Raw genomic sequence first — 22,038 nt, forward strand, 5'->3', positions numbered from 1 at the left:
TTCAACGTTGAACTTCTGGAAACGCCGTAGTGCTTATGACGCCACGAAACATATATATTATTATATGAAAAACTTGGCTCACCACAATTCCAGAACAACACTAATCTTAAGTATATTTGGATTGGTCACGTGAAAGACAAGTTCTTCCGCTCGATAAATCAATTGGAAAATTTGCATACTCTGAGCCCAATTGTTTGCTAAGAGAAAGTTTATTTAAATGGCAAATAGAAAATCGCGATGGGGCACCTCTAAATCTTAATATTACGAGCTGAAACTTGTAATGAAATGACTTTTCGTCATTTGGAATACTATTTCCGACTTAAATGTTGAAAAAATAGTCGATTTTTTTTATACAGTCTGGGCTACTCAGTCTTATTGTAAGTGATTTTATATTTTAGAAAGACGTTTTTCTCGGATATTCTTCGCTATCTAGCGCAATGGCTTTGTGAACTTAATAGTCAAGAGGTAACCTCCCCCCACGATAAATAAATCATAAGTATAGAGATATTCTGAAACCCGACCACCCTACCGTTTCCTTGTAAGTCAATGGTGAATAATACTTGAATCTAACACATATATTACAGGTTGATCTCATTTTTAAAATCACCGAGGCTTAGAGTAATGAATTCGTCAAGATTAAACTCAAAGACATTGCGAAACAAGATGACTTGCTAGTCGTTAATCTTCAAAACCACGAAAACAAAGAAACCTCGCACCCTCGTCATTATAGAAGAATTCACCAGAATAATATCCAAATATGTAGAACTGCGTGTAAGAAATATAACGAACGATCGATTCTTCTTAACTGAAATTTATTCGGATAAAATCGTATTCCGTTACGAAGTTTGTGTAATACCGTAGAAGTGCTCGTCTGCTGCCTAGTTGCGTTCAAAAACAAATATAGTGTATTTAGATGAGTGTAACCTATTTTTTTTACATTCATCACGTCTAATGTACGCAAACCTGATTCTTCAACGGTTGATTACTCGTAACGCGTTACACAGTGTCATTTAAATAAATTTGGTAAAATGAATATGTTTAGTCAATAATTTAATACATTCCACAAATTACTTATGCTATAAAATATTTTGGATAATTCTTTTTTCCACTAACGTAAACTCACGAATTTTAACAAGTCACAATTTATATTAGTGAGTGAAATCCGCAATTGAAAATTGCGTGATGTAATGGTTTATCACTACGAGACTGATTTTTATGTTTCCATCACATATATACACGCATTGTACCGAATTAAACGCTCTATAATAGGTATTTGATCATATAAATTTTATGTTTTACAAAAATAAAAATCAATGTCTACGAAACTCTAAAATTTTTATTTCAAGCAGTCGGATAGAAAATTTTCTACAGCAGCGTTTGTTACGTTATACTGTCCACCATAGGCATCTCAGTAAGGAAATTTTTTTCAATATTATTTGCATGTATGTAACTTGAAGTTAGAAAAGATCTTCGTATACATTTGTAAGGTCAAGTGACAAAATGTTAACAATAAAAACACTGATGGAACTTGTTAGTGATACGTATGCGCTGAACGTTTACTGTACATGATAAAAGCTGAAAAAATGCTTGTAAAAAACATAATGGTTTTATTTATATTGAACAAATACGGTCCAAATTGAGACTAATAATAAATCGAGTCACGCTCTAAATACTAAATTAACCAAGCGATTAAATTACATAGCAATATGAACACACAAACTGAGTATACTTGCGATGGTTTGTTCAGACGTTTACAGTCGGCCTAGTTTTTCGAAAAACTGTTTGAACGGTTGGACAACAACTGTATCAATATACATTACAGATATAAACTCCTATATAAGCTATGCCTAGTACAAAAAAAACTCATTCAGTAAGAATGAAAGGCCAAAGAAATATGTTCGTAGTGCTCGTGGTGATAGCACAGTGCTCGCTTGAATTAGTGCAACCAATTACTGCTTCCGAATCTTCGTTGGACCCCAACTATTGTGTAAAACAAGCCAAACTACAGACAGCAGCTCGTCTGCTTGAAAAAATAGTCCGTCAAATTTTTGATCTACTAGGTGACTTTTTGACTAGGTTTATTGACGGAAATGGAAACTTGAGTGAGGATGTCTCGAATAAAATTCAAATGGCCAAAGACAAAATACTTACCGCCGTTAATAGTGCATGTCTGATTCTGTCCAATACAGTTGCTGGAACGCAATCAGAGGCATCCTCTGTGAACACAAACATACAATACGTCGACTACGACTCAGTCGTTACCATTGATTGTATTTTTGACTCAATGCGCATGATAACAGATACTTCAAACCACTGTAGTGACAGCTATTCGGCGGTCTCGGCTAAACTAGAAGATAATCTACATGCATCGATTTCTGCAAGCTATGCTATGATTGAGAAACTTTTCATGAAAATACAAGGCACCCAAAAGTACGAACCTCAAATTGAAGCTTTATTTAAGAACCTCCATCTAAATGTAATATCAGAATCTACGATTGAGAAACAAAGTATTTTTAGTGGAATGGAAATGTTGGCCAACGTTTCTTTCGGAATCAGCCATGGAAATAAGGATTATCGCTCTGCGCTGGAAGAATACAGGAGAAAAGCAAAAGCCTCTTGCAGGAAATGGATAGAATTGATCCATACCGCAATTAAATTGACATATATCGCTCCTCACAGAAATGGTGTTGACTTATTCGGGGAGTTCTCTGTCATTGACTCAGGTCAGAAAATGGCATCGACTGCTGCCCAAGCGATTACTGTCCGTATCGCGAATACCGCGATGGCCGAGATAAATGAAGCTGCTAGCAATAACACAACTGTATACGAATCGGACTCTTGCAAAATTGATAATGGCAAAGATGAAACATTCGAGAACTTCAAGGACTTTATTAACATCGTTTTGCATATGGCTACAATAACCAACTCCGGAAGGTCCTCAAGTGCTATCATATCCAGTTTCATGGCAGATTTTGAATTGAAAACAATGGTTGGTAATTTTTTTGATGCAGTCAAATCCCCAGCTGAAATTGAAACTTTTCATAACTCAATACCTTCCACCGCCCGGAATGTAGTTCACGCTGTGTTCACAGCCATTCAGAACGGCCAAAAGTTTTCGGATGAAATTCAAACTGCGATTGACGAATCGCGAGTGAACGCAACTTCACGATTTGAGAATCTATTGATTCGTATGTACCATGTGCTTCAGTTTGTAAATGAAGCTTATACAGTGACCAACGTCAATTATGCGAAACTTTCAGCTCTGATTACAATAGCACGCTCTGATTTAAGCTCCGCATTTCAAAGCCTCATTGAATATTTTTTCAATACAATACGGCTTCTTCTAGTGAATAAAAATTCTCCTGACCAGGCTAAAGTCAGTTCCATTAGTCTTATTCAAACCAACGAAGTGAAAGCATATTTTGATATTCGGAATGCATTCGCGATGATATTCGAATTGATAAAAAATTTCTTAGACAAGATTATAATCACCAATCAAAATGGAAGTAAATATTATTTGCCGACGAATTACTCTATCGCAGTTCCAGAGGTCACCGTGAATGAAATAGTCAATAAATTAATGGATGCAAGCAACCTGATTATCGATACATTTTTAACCACGAATCCCGAAGCTTCAGCGACAGTTGAAACGGCACGGTCAGCAATACATTACCATTTTACCAATGCGATTGAGATTATTTACCAGACAATCGCGTTGGTATGTTGCCAAGATTGTGCTGGAATTCTACCTGAAGCCAGAGACTTCCAGGAACAAGCAACTTCGAACTTCACGGCTGCGATGAAACATATCTTCAATGCATTTGGCCAAAAAAACAATACTCAACTCGGAAGTACGATTAACGAATATGAGACGAGAACAGTTGAGACAATGGCAACTGCATGTAACCCAGTATACAGCGCTATTCACGCCGTTATCAATCAAGCCTATCCACTGACTCGAATGGAAAATGATCTCATTTCAACCCGCATCATCATCGCCCAAAATACAACCTACAACATGGCGCTAAGTCTAACGATTAATATATTTCACCCATTGCAATTTCTTTCCGTATCCAATCAAGGAAAAAAACCGGGATTGTTGGATGGCTTATCTGTAATACAAATGGGCCGGGAAAAATCGTTTTCCATGACCAATAATGCATTCCGGAATATGATTGGTAACATGAAGAAAACGAGTAATAACACCTCTCCAATTAATAGTTGGATAGAAGAAACTTTTGGTTTCTTCGAGATTTCGATTAGCACTTTTTTTGAAGTAACTCAACAAGTTCTGCCCGAAACTTCGACCGCCGTGAAACCTGCTATGTACTCAACAATCGTCGCAACAAAACAATGGATCGCGCTCACTTATAGTGTCGTGGAATCAATGAAGCAAGGACATTTTTCTGGAATACGAGATGAAACTGAAATCGTGCAGAAAGTTGTAGTCTGCGCAGCCCAGGCTATGACGAAATTTCTTTTTCTTCCATTGAAAATACATCGACAAACCGATACCGATATTGAATGCGATACTCATAGCGTAGAAATCGAAGCTATTGATAAATCCGGAACTTCGATGGAAGCTATCTTTAATGCTATATCGTATTTAATACCACTTTGTGAAACAGATCGTCAAAGTGAAGATAATCTATCTTCAATTGATGCCATGGAGACACGAGCAACTTCCAGCATGCGCATTGTACTTGGTTTTGCTTACGACGTTATTCGAACAATGTATACAAATAAAATGTTGAAAGAAGAGGAAATCACAAATAAATGTCCTCATAAAATATACACTTAGAATGCAAAAGCTTTGATGGTTGTATTATCTTTCTGCCGATTAGAATTATAGCCGAAGTTCAAAATTGACAAAATCACTGGCACATGTCTCTCTGTTTCAAAAATCTACCATCATTACCAAAGCTGCAGGTACCGTCGAAGTGTTACACAAATATATGGAAAAGTCTTATCTTACCTAGTCGAATGGAACGAAGTGATTTGTGAATTTCATATATTAGTTAAGGAAAAATTTATTTGTAATTTATCCATTTTATTTAAGTTATATACAGGCATTTGCTCATTTACGTCATTGTACATGCATTTGAAAAAAATCAATCGTATTTCTGTCAATCTATCTAGGTGAAAACTAATTCCCCGCTTGTTGTCATGTGCTACTGTAGATCTAATGTAATCGTAAGTTATTTATAACGGGGTAATTTTTTTTTATTCTAAATTTAACAAACATTTTTTCCCTTGTGTTCGTATAGAGTGACTGAAGTACCTTGACTCCTAGCCAAACCTTGCCCAAACGGCATTCTGCTTCGGAAAATATTTCTAAATAAATAGAATAATTTAAAACAACTTAGAACAAGCATAATAACAGATAACGGACTCAAGGACCTGAGGACTGCTTCTCAAGTAGCCTGGGAAGCGCCCGGGCATCGGGGACTTAGGTTTATAAATTTTGCGGTCCTTCCATGCCGGTGCCGAAGCCCCGGACCAAGTGCTTGGGACCAACCCCGAGTAATATCCACCACGATGCACCCCTTTTGTGTGTCGTGGAAGAGGCCTCTCCAATCACAGCCAAGGAGTTCCATGAGGTCCTTGGACACCCTAGGATAATAGTTCCTTCCAGCAACCCTCGTCTTCGGTCATCCTTCTCCTAATCAATCTCCATCATTCATATTTCCTTCTCTCATAGTATCTTTCATTTTGTAACCTGCTATCAACTTTTTCACACCATATTATGTAACAAATTTAGTATAATACGAAAAACTGTAAAAATCAAAAAAAAAAAACTATTCCTCGCCGGTTCACATTCAATTCATAAAATGTCGTATAGTCTAAGAATCCAGCGGATAGAAAGATGACAATCGTTACTCTTGAGAACGGTGAGTGTGCGAATAAATTCACAGCCAATAATCGATGAGTACTTACCTAATTCTAATTTCCCCAAGGACATGCTATCCATGCATAGTTAAGCGAAATGTCGAGAGCTCGAAAGTCGACGTGAGAAATAATCGAATCACTCTGCCGCTAAAAATACCCCAGCATACCATCACATTTAAACCGTGACAAGGCTCAAGATGTCTATCTGCCTCACACTTGGCTGGGGCGAAGTAAAAATGGTTAGGGGCGCTGGCGGAGGGAGTGGATGGATGTATTCACATTATACGCTCTGTTCTTTTAATTTCTTCAAAGCTCGTCCTCTCTCACCTCCCATCCTCGCTTCCGGATTAATAAGGCGTCGACAATGTGACGTCTTTTTTCGTTCCAACCCCGGACAAGACAGTAGACAGCTACCAAAGTATACAGAGGGTGGAAGCTGTTAATAAATGTGTTCGTCGCACTGAGAGAAGGTACTTGGTAATCCACAGTCTCCTTGCGCCTTGCTCTTTGCTCGTTGCTCGCTGTTTCTTGGCTCCGGGGAATTTGTTTTAACGAGGGAAGCTCTTTTGAGAATACAAACTTTATTCGGCAACACCAAATGCACTCCAACAACGTTCGCAGTCCATCGCGATCAAGATCTACAAACACTGTCTGCGTGCAGCTGTTCAAGGCAAATTGATTCATCTCGCCATGGACTCTTAACCCATGCAGAGCTTAATTCATGAATCTGATGAAACCAAATAGTACGGACCGATTGAGAGGTAACATATACATAAATATATATATTTACTTCACTTTCTTATATACTGAATTTTGAATAGCATCATGGGTATGAAATCAATATGCAATATGCTTGCAGTCTTTTCTCTTATTCAAAGGAACGTATCTTATAATATACAATGATTATACTATTTGAAAGAATTACGTGATCTATTCGTCAGTTTTTACCAACAGGCAAATGAGAGCAGCAATTCATTGCTCTTTGCTTATATCAGGTTGCTAACAATTTGCCTGAGGGCGAAATATGGTTTCCGTGTGATCGCCAACGAAATTGATTGATTCCTGCCTAACTCAATGAGGAATCGGTCTGAGGGTGATATTGCTATTTGATCCGATTAGAGTTTTAATTTATCACAGCTCACACAGACTGCGATCTGCCGATTAAAGGTTTTGAGAATGTAGATTGTCGATTTTCATGATAACATAGAAAAACAATCGTGTCTGGTTACGGGGCCTTGGCAGCACTCGGTAATAAACTCGTTCGTTCTTGAAGTTCGGGTGGCTGTCTCGCGACCCTTTATCCCGGTGATAATAAACTGTGATTTTTTTTTTTTCTTTAGTACGTTGTTCGCCGTCTTAAGAGAGTTTGGACGGAATATTAATAATTTCACGGTGCGGTGAGCTCGTGGGTCCCTCCAGTCTATCAGATTCTCTTTTCAATTTTCAATCAACGTTACGGATGGTGCGAAGTATAATGTGAAATAATAGCTCTAATAACTTTTTCTTCGTCTCCTTATTATATTACTATACGGTATCAGTTTCAATTTTCCCCCTCAATTTTCATATACTCATATATTCACGAAGATATACCAACATTGCACAGCCCAGCTTTTGGCTTATCGGGGTACCCTGCTCGATTTCGACGTTGGCGTACATGACTCCAAATATCTAAGTCTACGTATCACAGAACAGAAATGTCATGCTTTCTTTCATTATTTCTTTATTTCTCTGTCAAATGAAATTGCATTGGAGTGTTTTCGATCGGAATTGCATACAAAATCGCGTTGTTATGCCCTTTTTCGTAGTTGCGATACGTCACTTACATATTTGGAGACAGATACGTCAACGGCGAAATTGACCAGAGCACCTCCTCAACTTTGTAGTACCAATCACGGGCAAATTCGGGTCTGGATGCAGGGTTACACACTTGTTGTTGGATAGAACGCCTAGGCTATCATTTTTGGGTTTCAAAGGTAAGCAATCACAATCCGAAGTCTAATGACGATACAGGAATCGATTCATTCATGCGAAAATACCGTGTGTGTAAACCGTATTTGGTACTTTCTGTGAGTGTAAAACGAAAAAGGCTGCTCAAGTCCTCGGAAGTAATAAATTCAGCGCAAGTTCCGTGCTCTGAAAAGCAATCGCGCTTCGATCGGCTGATACCTTTAAGACGCCCCTTTCCGAACTTACTTTGAAACTGGTAACGTTGGAATTTCTGCAAAATTAAATATCGAGGATGTGGGTACAATGTTCACAAGTAGACGCCAGCGACTACATAAAAATCAAAATAATGAACGAATAAGTGGTGACTTCGTATTATAAAGTTTTTTAATCAATATACTTTGTTTTGAGAATGACATCGAATTCCTTGCGGTAACTTTCTCGTTCGGTAACCGTCGACGGCTTACAAGCCTCAATTTTGCCGATAAGTTTCGTCGAAGAGTTGAAAGTAAACTGTTTGTTGTTTTTTTAAGTTGTTTCTTTGCTGCAAGTGTTATTCATTACTGTTATTGTTGTTACTATTACACTTATTTTCATTATTATTAACGCTCTTGTTGTTGTTGTAATAGTAATATCAGCATACCGTATGTCTGAATTAGAAAATAATTTATTGGAACTTATTATCAGACCACCTGCTAAAAATAATAACGTAATAAAATATATTTATATCTGCTGGTGCGAAATTTGGCGACGAGATTTTTCACCCCAAATTGGCGCGTTGAAATCTTATGTCAAATAATAATGCGTATAGACGCAAACGCGTATTAATATCGTCATATCAACGCTCATACTTCTGTGGAAAATTTTTACTCGTAATAAAGCCACAAAGCTCACTGTATTCCACTCAAGTCCCAAGTAAGATATATCCTAATATGATTTCGCGTAAAAGGCCGCACGCACACACACAACGGTGCACTTCTTCTTAAAATGAAGACGTCTCCCGCCCCTCAGAGTGAATAATTGAGCAGATATTTTGTGAGTTACGTTCGTCGCTAGGTAAGACATGTATATGTATACCTCTCCTTACCGTACATCTTTGAAGAGACGGCGAATCCATTCCGGAGTTAGAAATACCCTCTGCAACCTCGCATGCATATTTCAACACTTAATTGATGTTTTTTGTTTCCTTTTTTTCTCCGAACCCTCACAGTCCGTATGGACATATCGTAATAAAACAGTCTGAATGACGAAGAAAACCGACGTGTCGATTGATACTCATAAAATAATGGCCTGGAATATCAAAATGTATATAATCTTTTCGAGTACCTACTAACACTGGTCCCGAAAACACTGGTTCCAAATAAACTTTCCACTTCAGAATAGCAAACGAGTAGGATTCAACCCTATGTAGTGCAACAGTAACGTCGAATGATAATCGTCCTTTTCTTTGTATTTTTTCAGAGATTACTGCTCACAGATCCACCCACGTTTGAAGTCACAAACTTGCAGATTAATGAGACCACAACGCAACTTGCAATCTGGGGTAACTGCGGCATAGCTGTCGTAGAGCTGCCAAAACGATGGGGAAAAGACGCGTTGTTTCAAGGAGGCAAAGAAGAAATTTCCTGCCGGTGAGTCTCAACACCTTCGTATCGTTTAACACGTCTTCACGTTTTTAAACTTGTGAACATTTCATGATGTGGGTTTATAACATTGAAGATCTTTATTCGCACCTTAATTGGATACATTGAATAAGAAAAAAATAGTTGAAAGTGGACGGGAAAAAAATGGCACTTTAACCGTGATTAATATAGCTGACGAGCAAAGGTGAAATTTTAACCGGGTTGTTGCTAGGAATGGAAAATATGAATGAACTGCGTTTGCTGCGTTATCAACACACCAAAGCGTAATTGGAAACAGCATCGTTTCTCGCACCGCCTCGCGATGCGTTCTAATATCTAGCAATTACGGGGGTGTCATAATAATGCTTAAAACCGTGCTTTCCCTCCTTCCTTCCTTCCTTCCTTCCTTCCTTCCTTCCTTCCTTTCGTCCCGCCTAGCCCTTCTCGTCGGGTTCGTCGGGCGGGGCGAGAGGTATAAGGTATACGAGGTCTAAGGTGTAACTGTGTATAAGGTATGTAAGGTATGTAAGGTATAAGGCAGCCTCTTATGGAATTAACGGGGCTTTACTTAGTTAGTTTTGAAAAGTCCTGCGCGGGGTGCAGCCCTGAATACTAACCGCCTCATCAACAACACATGCCACCCACCCGCAGGCCAACCCCCGAGGATCTAATCTTTCGGGCAATTATAATGTCACGTAATTAGTGGCCTTATTAGAGATAACCGTCCGCAACTTGCGATGCTGTCGGTATCCAATCTTTTCGCGAACATGATCCTGCTGACGGCGCTCACGTGTCGCACGTTTCCAACTTACTTAGGCATTAGTTTCAACATTTCACATTTATTGTTATAATATTTCTAACCCTTCGTGTCTCATTATTGTTTTGTTTCACTCCAGTTTCGTATCTAAATATATTTTCACCATGTTGTGAGAAACGTTGATTAATTGATCTGTGTATCCTTTGCTTTGAAGGACAAAAATCAAAAACGTTGGTAACAAACAACTTCGTCATTTCAAGTTTTTATAACACCGACTGTTCTTACTAATTACATTACTTGGCATGTCACAAGAATTCATAACGTACAAAACAAAGGTAGGATTCAGAAGTGAAATTTTTGCATACTAGACTCGCTCTTCCTTTAGCGCCACGGTAAGTGTTCCGCCAAATTTACACAATCGGACGTATAATATTCCCCGACGCTGTGCTCGTGGCCGCTGCAGTTGTACCCAGGCACCCTTGTAACCTAGAACGTGCACACATATACATATTTGGGATACACTTTCTAGGTAAATACACGTGATACGCGAAACATGGAAGGGGAGTGCAGGACGCGAATAGTTCGTAAGCAAGTTGCAGCCATTAGAACAAATCTCAGGGATTTAAGGTCCGCTGTCCCGGAGCTACTGCATGCAGTTTAGCGAAAGAGCACACTTTTACAATCACACTTTGCTCCGCTGTTTTATACACCTTGGATCCGCGCGCTCGAGGCTTCGTCCGAGTATTACAACATTCTTTTTCGTACTAATTCTCGTACACGCTCTACAAATCTTTAGCTGCAAGACGGGAAATTTCCAGCACCATCATCGCACGATGATCACAGCAGTGACTGGAGTATCGCGCATAAACTGGTGCACTCACCCCAAAGTATCAAACATTAGTATCCGGGATTTCTGAAGGCGGAAAAGGTTTCGTAATCCTTAACTACATCGCGATGGATATCGAAGTGAGGTTCAGAATTGCAAGACAAACGAAAACCTCACAGCTACGATGCATCTTTCTTCCCCGCGTTCTCCCAGCGAGCTTCGGATGAACATATCTATACTTAAACCGTGAAACATTAGTTTGACTTCCGGGTGAAGAACACCGCGGCGCGGCGCCTTGCACCAGGCTGCCGGTGGATTAGCAAAATGGTTGCAATAATGGCAATTATTCGGCTTATGATATCAGCGCGGCAAGTGCGGGTGCGCGACTTGCCAGCCACTAACTACCGCTTGCGGAATCCGCGGACCCCAAGACACTGGATTAAAACTATCACCGCTTCATCCCCAACCCCGTTCTCTTCTTAAGAACTTCCATCCGCCATTTCACCGTCGACGCAGAGGCAAGCTTCCGTACAGTGGGAACCAGGATTCGTTATTCTTGCAGAGATTTTTCAAAATCACGATTTTCAAAATCAGATCGTCTCTTGATATTGACCTCCCAAGCTTACATTTCCATTTTTTACGTCTTATTGAAACCAAAAATTTCCATTTGACGAATACTCCGATATATAGGTATATCAACCGTTGTATCGTCGAGTAATAAAAGTTATTCGAACCGTCTTCCATTTCAGCCTTATATTCAGCGACAACCTTCTTGCGCATGAAAATCTTTTGTATAAAAAAAAACGTGTAAAAGATATAGATTAATTCTTTCCGATAAAAAATCATTTTTCAAAAATAACTTGACAACTGTGAATTTTCTCATAGCTGGAATTATTTTTGTTGTAATATCAACAGGTTAGGTATGTATACGTATGAGTTCTAGCGATGAAAACGTAGAAGCGCTAAGCAAAGAATCGTGCTCGGTTGGCTTATATCGAGTGGCTTACAAGCGAACGCGGATTAATTTAAACGAATAGGAAATTAACACCCTTCGGAGAGGACGTACACCTCCCATCCACCACCTTATCCGCTCTTCGTTCCTCCCCCCACCTGCTAGCGGATACAGAAACAGTTCTCGGGGTTTGGCGGGCGAGGTTTTGAAGCTAATTATTGTTTTAAGGATTACTGTTATGTGTTTATTATGCGAGGACGCTTGGCGTAATATTCGGTAGCATTCACCGAGTGTATAGCAAGGCAAAGCCACCTTCACCTCGCCTCCGCCATTTATGAATAATTCGCGCCTCTCCTAACCCCCGAAAGTTCGCCTCGTAAACCGTAATGCCCGCTCCACGCATTCTAAGTCACAATAATGCCGAACGAAGGTAAAGAAGGAAAAAAAGAGATCAAAAAGGTGAAAAAAAAGAAGACAAAAAAAAGGAAAAATAAGAAAAAGAGCTAAAAGTATTTCGACCTGGCATAGCGGATGGTCGGAGGACGGGAATCGCGGGGGTCCCACTTCATTTATGCATGGCGCTCTCTCGATGGCGTCGTTTTATTTTTTCATCTGTACGTTTATGAGCCGAGCGCGTGAGGGGAACGAGGCCCGGTCTGGTCCTTCCCCTGGATCGCCTACCAGGTCATCGTCGGTATCATCCATTTCTCTGGCACACGGGAAAAGAATTCAAAACTGAGTGTAAGTTACATCGCACGAACCACATCAATCAATTATTTCTTATCAAAACTTTTCGACGTCTGCTATTGGATTGCTTTTAATTTCTTTCATTTCAAATTCGCATCCGATTTCTGCACGTCATACCTGCAGTTACGACGATGTGACGTACAGACTGTAGGTAACGCTATAATCCTTGGCGAAAGGCATAATCAGTTTCTGATTTTAGTTTTTCGTAATTTTTTTTTCAATGTTCTCATTTTTGGTTCTCGAGAATTAACTATTCATATCGCGAAGCGTTGAGACCTCGTCCGACTAATTTCTACTTCTGAGGCCATTAAAAGATTAGCGGAATATCTTGAAGGGTTACGGGCTAAGGTGGTGGCAGCGGTTGGGTTTAGTCGCGCGAGATTTCATTTCGTAGGCTATACTTGGTAAGTAAATATACGTATATAGGCGGTTGCAGGAGACTGTAAGGAAGGTAGGGTAGAGGCTGTTACAGTCCTCCTAGAAGTTAGATCTGCATTACAAATTACCTCATTATAAACGCGCAGTTACGCGCGACGCGAAAAAATTGAAGGAAATACGATGATTCCATGCACAAAGCAAAAGCCACGTACGTGGTTAACCGCCTATCCTGATTAACACCTTCAACCTATAAGGGACCTGCTCGTCATGTCAGTCCACATGAAAAATATCAACGAATTACAGCGCATTGTAATCGGTGCACTAAATCTCCTGACTCGATCGGTCATTGGTTAAGAAAAATCTTATTCTGATACGCAGATATGCATTTACTCCGTAGCCTCACTTCCTGTATCCTTAATAAATTTTACAAATTTTTATTTCATCATACCCGTATTACCTACCACGTGCATCGCTCGAAGCGGCATGCAGGCTAGTAAATAAAGCGAATTAAAATTCACTGCAGTGTTACAGGTGCATATTTAATTGTACGTGATAGTAAAATATTGTTCGAAGCTCTTCGCGCATTGTACATATACATATACGTATACGGAAATACCTAGTTGAATTGGAGTTTTATCATCGGTCATAAAACGCTTTCGTATCAAAGCTATTCACTCGTAGGAATTACATAGGTGTTGCGAATGAGAAAGGGTGGGGGGAAAGGGGAAATTTGGATGCTGCAGCGACAAATTTCGAGAGCCGAGGTCGCATCCAGAAATCCGGCGTCGCCCTGCCGGATCGAGCTGTCCGCATGGGAGATCAAGATAGACCACCTTGCGCCGATATTTCATGCTCTTATTTGCTTTTATCATTTTTCAACCCCCACAAGCAAACCGTGCAAGCTGCGCATGCTTGTAGAAAAAAGGAAATGGGAAAATCTCTGTACGTTTCTGATAAATTCCTGATTCATAAATCGTTCGTATGTATACATATACATGTACATATATAATATGTGTGTAAAAAAAATGAAGGATTTCGAAATCCGATGTGCCGCAGACGTAAACTGCTCGGCACAATTTCTCTACTTGGCTATTTTGGGACACCGGCGCTACGGAGAAAAAGGGCGATGCTCGTCATTTGATAATTTCGAAAGGATATAAATCTCAATGAAGAAGAGAGAAGAATAAACAAGGATTTGCTCTTTGGCCTCCCGTCCGAACCCAGTCCATTGACACAGATTTGGTGATCCTACTCCGCGTTATGAAAAAGGAAAAAGAACACGCGAAAAATTCATTCGACGGTACTAAATCACGTTCTGTATCGCCGGCTGGCCGACTGCAAAGCGGTGTCGCCACTCCCACGGGGTTGCGGCGTGTCGGTCACGGTGTGCAAACAACCCAAAACAATGACCCAGCACGACGATTTTTACTCTCTGCTTGCTCATCGAAAAAAATGCGGTAAAAGTTCAGATAGTGGGGGACAGAGTGAAAGGGGTTTGTGTCAACGGCGAGTGCTGGGAGGGGTGGGCGGGATGCCCGGGACTCCCTCTCGCGTATGGATTATCAGAGGGAATATACGAGGCAACGGCGTGTGGTTCCCCGAGATTAGCCCAGGTTTACGTTAGATTACATATGTAAAACCGTTTGGTTAAATCATTTTTTAAATAAACGCGTTATACCAAGTAGCTGCAGGGAAGGGACCTCCGCCCTATGTGAAATATCGGGACTCGTTAAACCCTCTCGAAGTCTTGACTCGAACGATTAGAGATAAATTTCTGCACACCTACGCTTCGCTACTAAGTTTACGCATTTGGAAAAATTCAGTAAACACCGGCGTGACGTCGCGGATGGTCTTTGGTTCTAGTCAAAGTATCCTGAAAGGGTGAAATAACTTATATAATTATAACATACGACGTGAATTTTTATTGTTTTTTTTTTTTTTTTTATTTAAGAGTCTGGCTCAATTGTTGGAAAAATTTTAGAGCGGTAACTTCGTGACCATATTTTTATCTGCTTCGTTGGTTACTTTACATCGGACGAAAGACGCTGCAGATTTTGCGATTCGATGCTTGAAATTCTTTACCGCGAATACTTGCGTAAAAATGGTAAAACTACTCTTGCAGGTGGTCTTGAAGAATTTTTTTTCTTAAGGAGAAATTAACTTCTCTCTTAAATTTTCACCGACGTTCTCGCGTCGCCGGTGGTTTCGCACGACTTTTATACTACCTACCCTGAATGAAGAAAGAGTTTCAAGCACCCATACAAGTTTCGGATGTACTCTCGCGTACACACGCCTGTATAAAGCAAGTGTATACGAAACGCGGTAAAACCATCCGGCTTCTTCTCATCCAACGTGGGGGCACGTATAAGAGCGGAGATAGTTAAAAAATATTCTTCAACTTGCAAGTCGTAACTATCTCGGCGAACAGCGAAGATCCCGGGCCTCCGGTATGTATGGCGACAAGGTGATATGCAGCTATCCTCCCACAAATTAATTAATGAATAAATAAACTCTGCCGGGTCGTAGGTATACAAGGTGGACGTGAAGGAGGGGCGCGGATGCCGGAGGACGGTGATTGGGCCGTATCTTCTTGTAAGTCGCCCGCAGCCCGAGAGCTGATGCTGCTATACGACCTACAGAGATGCCCAATTCGACACTCTTTACGAGCTTCGCCAAATTAACCCGCGCCACGTGGTCAAGTAGTCCTGCCGCCCCGCGCCGTCACCCTCCCGCCTGAAATTACTCCGGTACACCCAAAACCGTCTCTTATCGAAACGAGAACATGCTGCCAACGAAATCTAAAACCCAAACCGCTAATTTCAACCAAACACGTCCGATCTAAACGAATATAAGGAAATATTGGTAAATAGCTAGATCGCGAACGGAAGAACAGCAAAGAAAAGATTTTGCGCAGAATTCACGAGTACTAGATAAAGTGAAAGAAAAGTTTCTAGTTTAATATATGATGCATGTAATAAGATCCGTGCTTTCGGGGCGACAGATTGAAGTTTGGAACGAAGTACCAGGGTGTCAAATTTGGAGAGGTGGTAGCTGTGTGGTGAACATTCACGGACGCATACATGCCGGGGTATGTAGATGCACATAGATTGGAGGGTGGAAAGGGAGGGACGGAGGGAGGGATTTCGGGGAGAGGAGAAGATGCCACGGTATTATACGTTCTTTTCAGTATCTCGGCGCGGTTAACAATCGCAAGTTTTACGAGCTAATCAGCCGGTTCATCGCGCCAGACTCCCAACCACCACCGGCTGAGCTGGTTCAGAGTTCCAACTCCGGGCTAAATCCCGGCTCACATCAGAGCCAAACTTGAATTCCGGAGCTGGAATCGCAGTCTACAGCGCCACTGTACTCTTCGCAAAGGAAAGAAGAGCAAAGCAAGGCAACGAAACGTCATACTTGATGTACTGAGGCTGACACCCGCAAGACTCAAACGTGAGTCGAGCGGTTTTACCTCACGTTCACGCACACCGCAACAGCCGTAGTATAACGGCGGGTCTACATTTTTCTACGTCGTTGAATAATTCGTATTTTTCAAGAGGCGCAGCCTTTAAGTACTTTGCATACGCGAGTGTATGTATATTATATTATACGCGCTGCATCAACCCGCCTCCGCATTCACCTTTCCCGCAGCTCTCTGCACCTCAAAAACGCTTCTATGAACATAAAGAAATTTTTCAGTCAACCACCACCGCCGTCAATTCATGAAATTAAAACGGTTAATTGTACAAACTTACGTTTCCGTGCAAATGCCGATTGATTCCCGGGCAAATTAACTTTTGCAAAAGTGATCATTTGTTCGTTTTGATTCAATTTTCGTCTGGTGTCGGTGATTAATAATCCGAAATACATTATCGAAAGCCTGGAATTTTCCTTCCGTAATTGCTTTTCTTCTCACTACAGCTTTACAGAAATTATAATTTTTCCCGTAAGTACATCGTCAGCCAAACCTGATTTTCTCTGTATCAAAATTGATTCATACTAGCCCCGCTTAAAGCATCCAAAATATTTATTCAGTTCAAATCGAATAATGACGGAATTTGTAAAATCATGCGTTCCCTGCCTAAGTATAATAACAACCATATTTCCCCTTCGATACTTGAAGTAGTAAATTTTCCACATCCTGCATATGAAGCTTCCGAGTGGAAGGCGCGGATGCATGCATAGATATAGCTGGACAAGTACACGTAGATAAAGGGAGTCAACAGCGGCCTCGCGGACGTCGGAAGAATACAAAAGTGATATAGGTTTTTCGGGACACGAAAGATACAGGAGCTGGTGTGCATGACGTATACATATAGCCGGACTCGCGCTCTCGCGGAAATGTATTTGTACGGAGGTATATATATATATATACATGCACAAGCTCATTGCTACCTCCGGCGGCCTTTTCTAATCAAAGAATCCGCAGAGACAGAGGGAAAATTTAAATACGAGACATGCCTCGCACGTAGCGAAATAAAAGCAAACCACGGCTGCCAACCAGGACGAAAGAGACAGCTGTCGGTTCTTTTAATTACCGTCCTACGTGCGATCCGCACGCTTCGAAAGCAAAGGGGCATCCTTTATACCTTTATTCTTTTATCTCAATTTCTATCGCACTCAACCTTCCGCGAACCCCTATTCCTCGCTCCACAGAGTAGAATACTTCACATTTGTGCCTACCACCTTCGCGTGTAACCTCATATCAAAACCGCAGATGATATGCAACGAGTGGAAGTTTTATTTCCGTTTTGCAAGTCCATAAAAACTTCAATGACACTTATTTTTCATCTTGTATCGTGATTATACACTGCAACTATGGTGACTTTCATATTTGAAACGTTCTTCATCTTTCATCAGCGTGATAATTTACTTGATCATTTTTCTGCCCTCGAGTGCGCACTTGCCATTTGCCCTGCAGTGGTGAAGCGAAGAAGATTTATTTTCGCAATACAGACCATCGGACAAAGTTTCAAACGAGAAATCTTAAAAATCACTCCAGAATAAATGCTCAGCTTTTATCCTTATCGCGGGACGAAAAATAATTCGGTAAAAATGACCAGATGTCTGTGGAAAAATATTATCAACAGGCAAAAATACCATACTTAATCATATACATTGCATTGCTTTTTGAGTCAGTAACTTTAGGACTGAACAGCGTTGAGAATTGAATTTGCGTACATTCGTCTCACAATAAGGGGCGCATTCTTTGAGCCTACAGGGAAAACGTATCGCTGACAACTTCGGACAAGTGTCCACAAAATCAAAAGTCTCGAGTTTTAATTAGAGCAGGTATACTATACACACCTGCGAGAGGTCAGGTAAATACACGAAAGTCGTACGTGTATTTCATGCCCGGGGTGTAAAGGAAGGCGTCGGGACAGTAGGTGGAAGCCAGAGGGGTGAGAGGAAGAAGGGGGGTGGTGGGGTGTATGGGCAGGGGAAGCAACAAGGGCCGCTGGGACTTTGCAAATAGGGGCCGGAGACGCTAGGCAGGATTAACGGGCATAGTTGCCGACGGGGCCGACGGGAACGTCGCAGGCGACGCTGGCGAACCCGCCACCGTACGACGCGAGAGTCACAGGACGCGGGCACACGGATAAATTATGGCAAACTCGGCGAACAGGTCTTAACTTGAGGGTAACTGTTATATTTTGTGCAACATCCTGATTTTATGGCTATGATGCGAACGAACTTGAGGACACGCCGTCGTGAATACGAAAATCTCGTAGAACTTATTCGTAACTTGCTAATTAACTAGATGCGTAACGACCCACACTGTGAGTACCTGTACATGTATAGGTATAAACTAATCCATACCACCGAAGTGCAATGCGGGAACCGCTGTAACTAGCCAAAGGATTTACCCTTTGACCCGAGTTCAAACTACTGCAGAACTCCTCCGAAGAGCGTTGATCACGTCCCAGATGGTGTAGCTCAGACAATTTACTGCAGACCTAGATCCTCGCTTGCGTTTAAATATCATTCTCTTTTTATATTTCGGGATTTTATTCGATCCCCTCGTATTACCGACATATCCTGTAATACAACACACGTTTATACATTTTTGTGGCGTCTCAAATAAAAAAAAAATATATATATATATATATATATATATATATATGTATATATATATATATGAAACACAGAGCTGAGTCCATTTCTGAAAACTTTCTCTATGATAGATATGGATATTTTCGATGTGTCAATAAAGTCAGCCTGGAAAATTGTAGTTTGATCAGAAGTTTAGGTGAGATCAATGAAACTCGTTGCCAAAAAGAGACGTCACTTCGATATTTTTTTTCTAAGTGACAGGACATTTATCACCTTTTATTCTATGGCAGGTATACTTTCACTGACTGATGCTCAAGATATCTCACAATCGATTGGAAGTTAATCCTGTAGCTACAACTTGATATGATAATTAAGAACCCTGATTCCCCATCATTTTCTTGCTGTGCAAGGTGAATGAATTTACTGTTTATAATAATGCGAATGATCTACTTGCTATTTGTCCCATTTTGTGTAGGCACGTGGGTTACACTACTGTCCTTCAGGAGTATGCCGAGGAGGGTGAGAAAGGCGTGAGGAAAGGGAAGGACGCCACCTGTACTTTATGTGGTTTTTACTCTTTGCGATTACTTAGGCGCCCTGTAACTCACCCTTGGAGACAACAGTTGCCGAAGTTAAGTTTGCCGTACGCGGCCGTCTAACGTAATATCACCTTATTTAGAATATATTACATCGTCCTTGAATCGCAAGAGGAGTAAGGAAGACGGTAGAGAAAGGGGATGCTCGAGATATAATGAGAGAGACCCATTATGATAATCCGATGCATAGATTAGACATAACTCATTAAACCACCTGCGTGTGACATCTCAGCACATTTCGAGCCGCAGGCCTTGCCTCGGTAAAGCTGGTTTCCGATTTTCATCCAATCTGTTTCTCATCTCTTTCTTTTTTACTTTTCGCTAAAACATCGGCTACTAGTGCCTGTACATGTTGAATCATTCATTGCGAATGTCAAATCCCAAATACTATTCCGCCAATGCATCGTTTCACTTGTTAATAAAATGGATTGATTAAATTCCGGCGTTATCCAATCAAATCTCGAAACATTCTGCCGAATATCCGCGTAATTGGGGAATAATAACTTCACCTTACAGCAGACGCTGCTAAGGTGGTCCGTTGTCCGATTGGATAGACTTCTAATAACGGATAGGTACTTGGACGAAGATTCTTAGGTACTCAACTGACGCCTAACGAGAAGACGCGGTATTTGTCCGAAAGTGAACGAAACTTTATTATTTACCGCTTACAATGCATTAAAAGTTTCTCCAACCGAAAAAGCAAACACATTAAACACCGCGGTAGGTTGGTGTTGGTAATACAATCAAAAAGTTTCCCTACGGAGGGCCAAGTCGCCCGGTACAAAGATACACAGTGATCCTGGTGGCCATCCTGGTACCCACCCATTCGCCCATCCCCCGTTCCTTCTGCTCACCAAATTTATGTTAAATTACGCCTTAAAACAGCCCTCACACCATTTCTGCTAAGCTGCAGCCGACTGGAATTGTTTTGTCCAATTTTATCGTTTTCTCACGATTCGACAGATGCGGACCTGGCGAACTTCCTTACCGACTTCCGGTCGTCGTTCCTCGCCTCATGCTGTCTTGAGTTAGTTTCGCGAAAATTCGAAGCAGACGACGATTTAAGGCGCGTAGCCCGTCTCAGAGAACACGAACAACCCTTGCGCGGACAAAATTTTCGCCTTCCTCAGTGGCCGGAAGAGGTGACAAAGTTAAGAATCCCCACAAAGAAAGTGCTTAGCCACTCCGCGGGTTTATGCGCAAACTTCACAAGAAAGTTCATATTTTATTTTATATTTATGTAATATTGTTAGCGACTGCGGCCAGTAGCGGATACCCGAGTCTCTAGGTATACAGCGAACACAGTAGACGTTCGACGAAGACGTTCTTTAATAACCGCGCGGTAACTTTTTCTATTCCTCAACCACGGTAATGACGCATCATGAAAGTCTCGCAGAAGCTGTGCATCCAGCAATCATACCGTACAACGATTGTTTTTTCCCATAAATCTTTCGACCGCAACGATCCTGCGAATAATACTTGGCGATACTGTGCGGATTGAACAGAGCACGTATGCACGTGCCTTTATTGTTAGTCCGGTTTTAGGTTGGCTGGAGTTTTGGATCGTAAAGATCTTAATAAAATCTAAAGCCTTATAGAAGAGGTTGCATGGATGGCGACGTACGCGAAACGCGGAGCATTTCACATATATAATTAAATTCAGCGAAAACGTGGCGTAATTGTTAGAAACCGCAATTATATATATGCCGCTGGTACGAGTTCAGCGTGTGTTATACCGGGCCCTAATATCATAATTGTAATATGTGTGTGTATTATAAACCTTGGGTATTTTAACGCTCGCGGACCACCCTTGCTAGTATCTTACATTACCGGCTGCTGCTGCTGCTGCTGGCTGCTGGCTGCTGTTGTCGTTCCTGTTGCCTTTGCCTTTGCCTTTGCCGTTGCTCCGCTCTTGTTACCATGATTGCGGTTGCTTATATAAAATAGGATCCTGCGGAAGCGCGTGGCTATGTACGAGAGCACACGCACTCACGCGTGCCTCCGAGGCAGGTATGCGCGAGCGTACGAAAGGCAGAGCTATCGCTTAGACCGAAATATTTAACGTATTTCAAGGATTTAACCCCGCCCCATCCTCTCCCCTCGGGGTCTGCCGGGGACGCAATTACAACGAAAGTAAAGATCATTAAATTTAACACGCGGGATTATTACTTCCGACTATATGTATACCACTTTCATACGTGAATTTCGTACCCCGTATACCTGCAGGCATGTACATCGCCTCTTCCAAACCCTGATGCATCCAGATGCGGCCTTAA

At 41.2% G+C, this 22,038-nt stretch overlaps 1 protein-coding gene across 1 annotated transcript in view; it reads left to right on the forward strand.

Annotated features, from left to right (window-relative positions):
- LOC124406907 (nuclear pore complex protein Nup88) overlaps positions 1-22,038 on the forward strand; it is a 101,378-nt gene that overhangs the window by 71,018 nt on the left and 8,322 nt on the right. The window contains exon 2 of the mRNA XM_046882584.1: positions 9,295-9,464. Within this exon, the coding sequence (XP_046738540.1) occupies positions 9,295-9,464 (170 nt within the window). The remainder of the gene's footprint in view (positions 1-9,294; positions 9,465-22,038) is intronic.

Source organism: Diprion similis, chromosome 6 (assembly GCF_021155765.1).
Source record: "Diprion similis isolate iyDipSimi1 chromosome 6, iyDipSimi1.1, whole genome shotgun sequence".
NCBI lineage: Eukaryota > Metazoa > Arthropoda > Insecta > Hymenoptera > Diprionidae > Diprion > Diprion similis.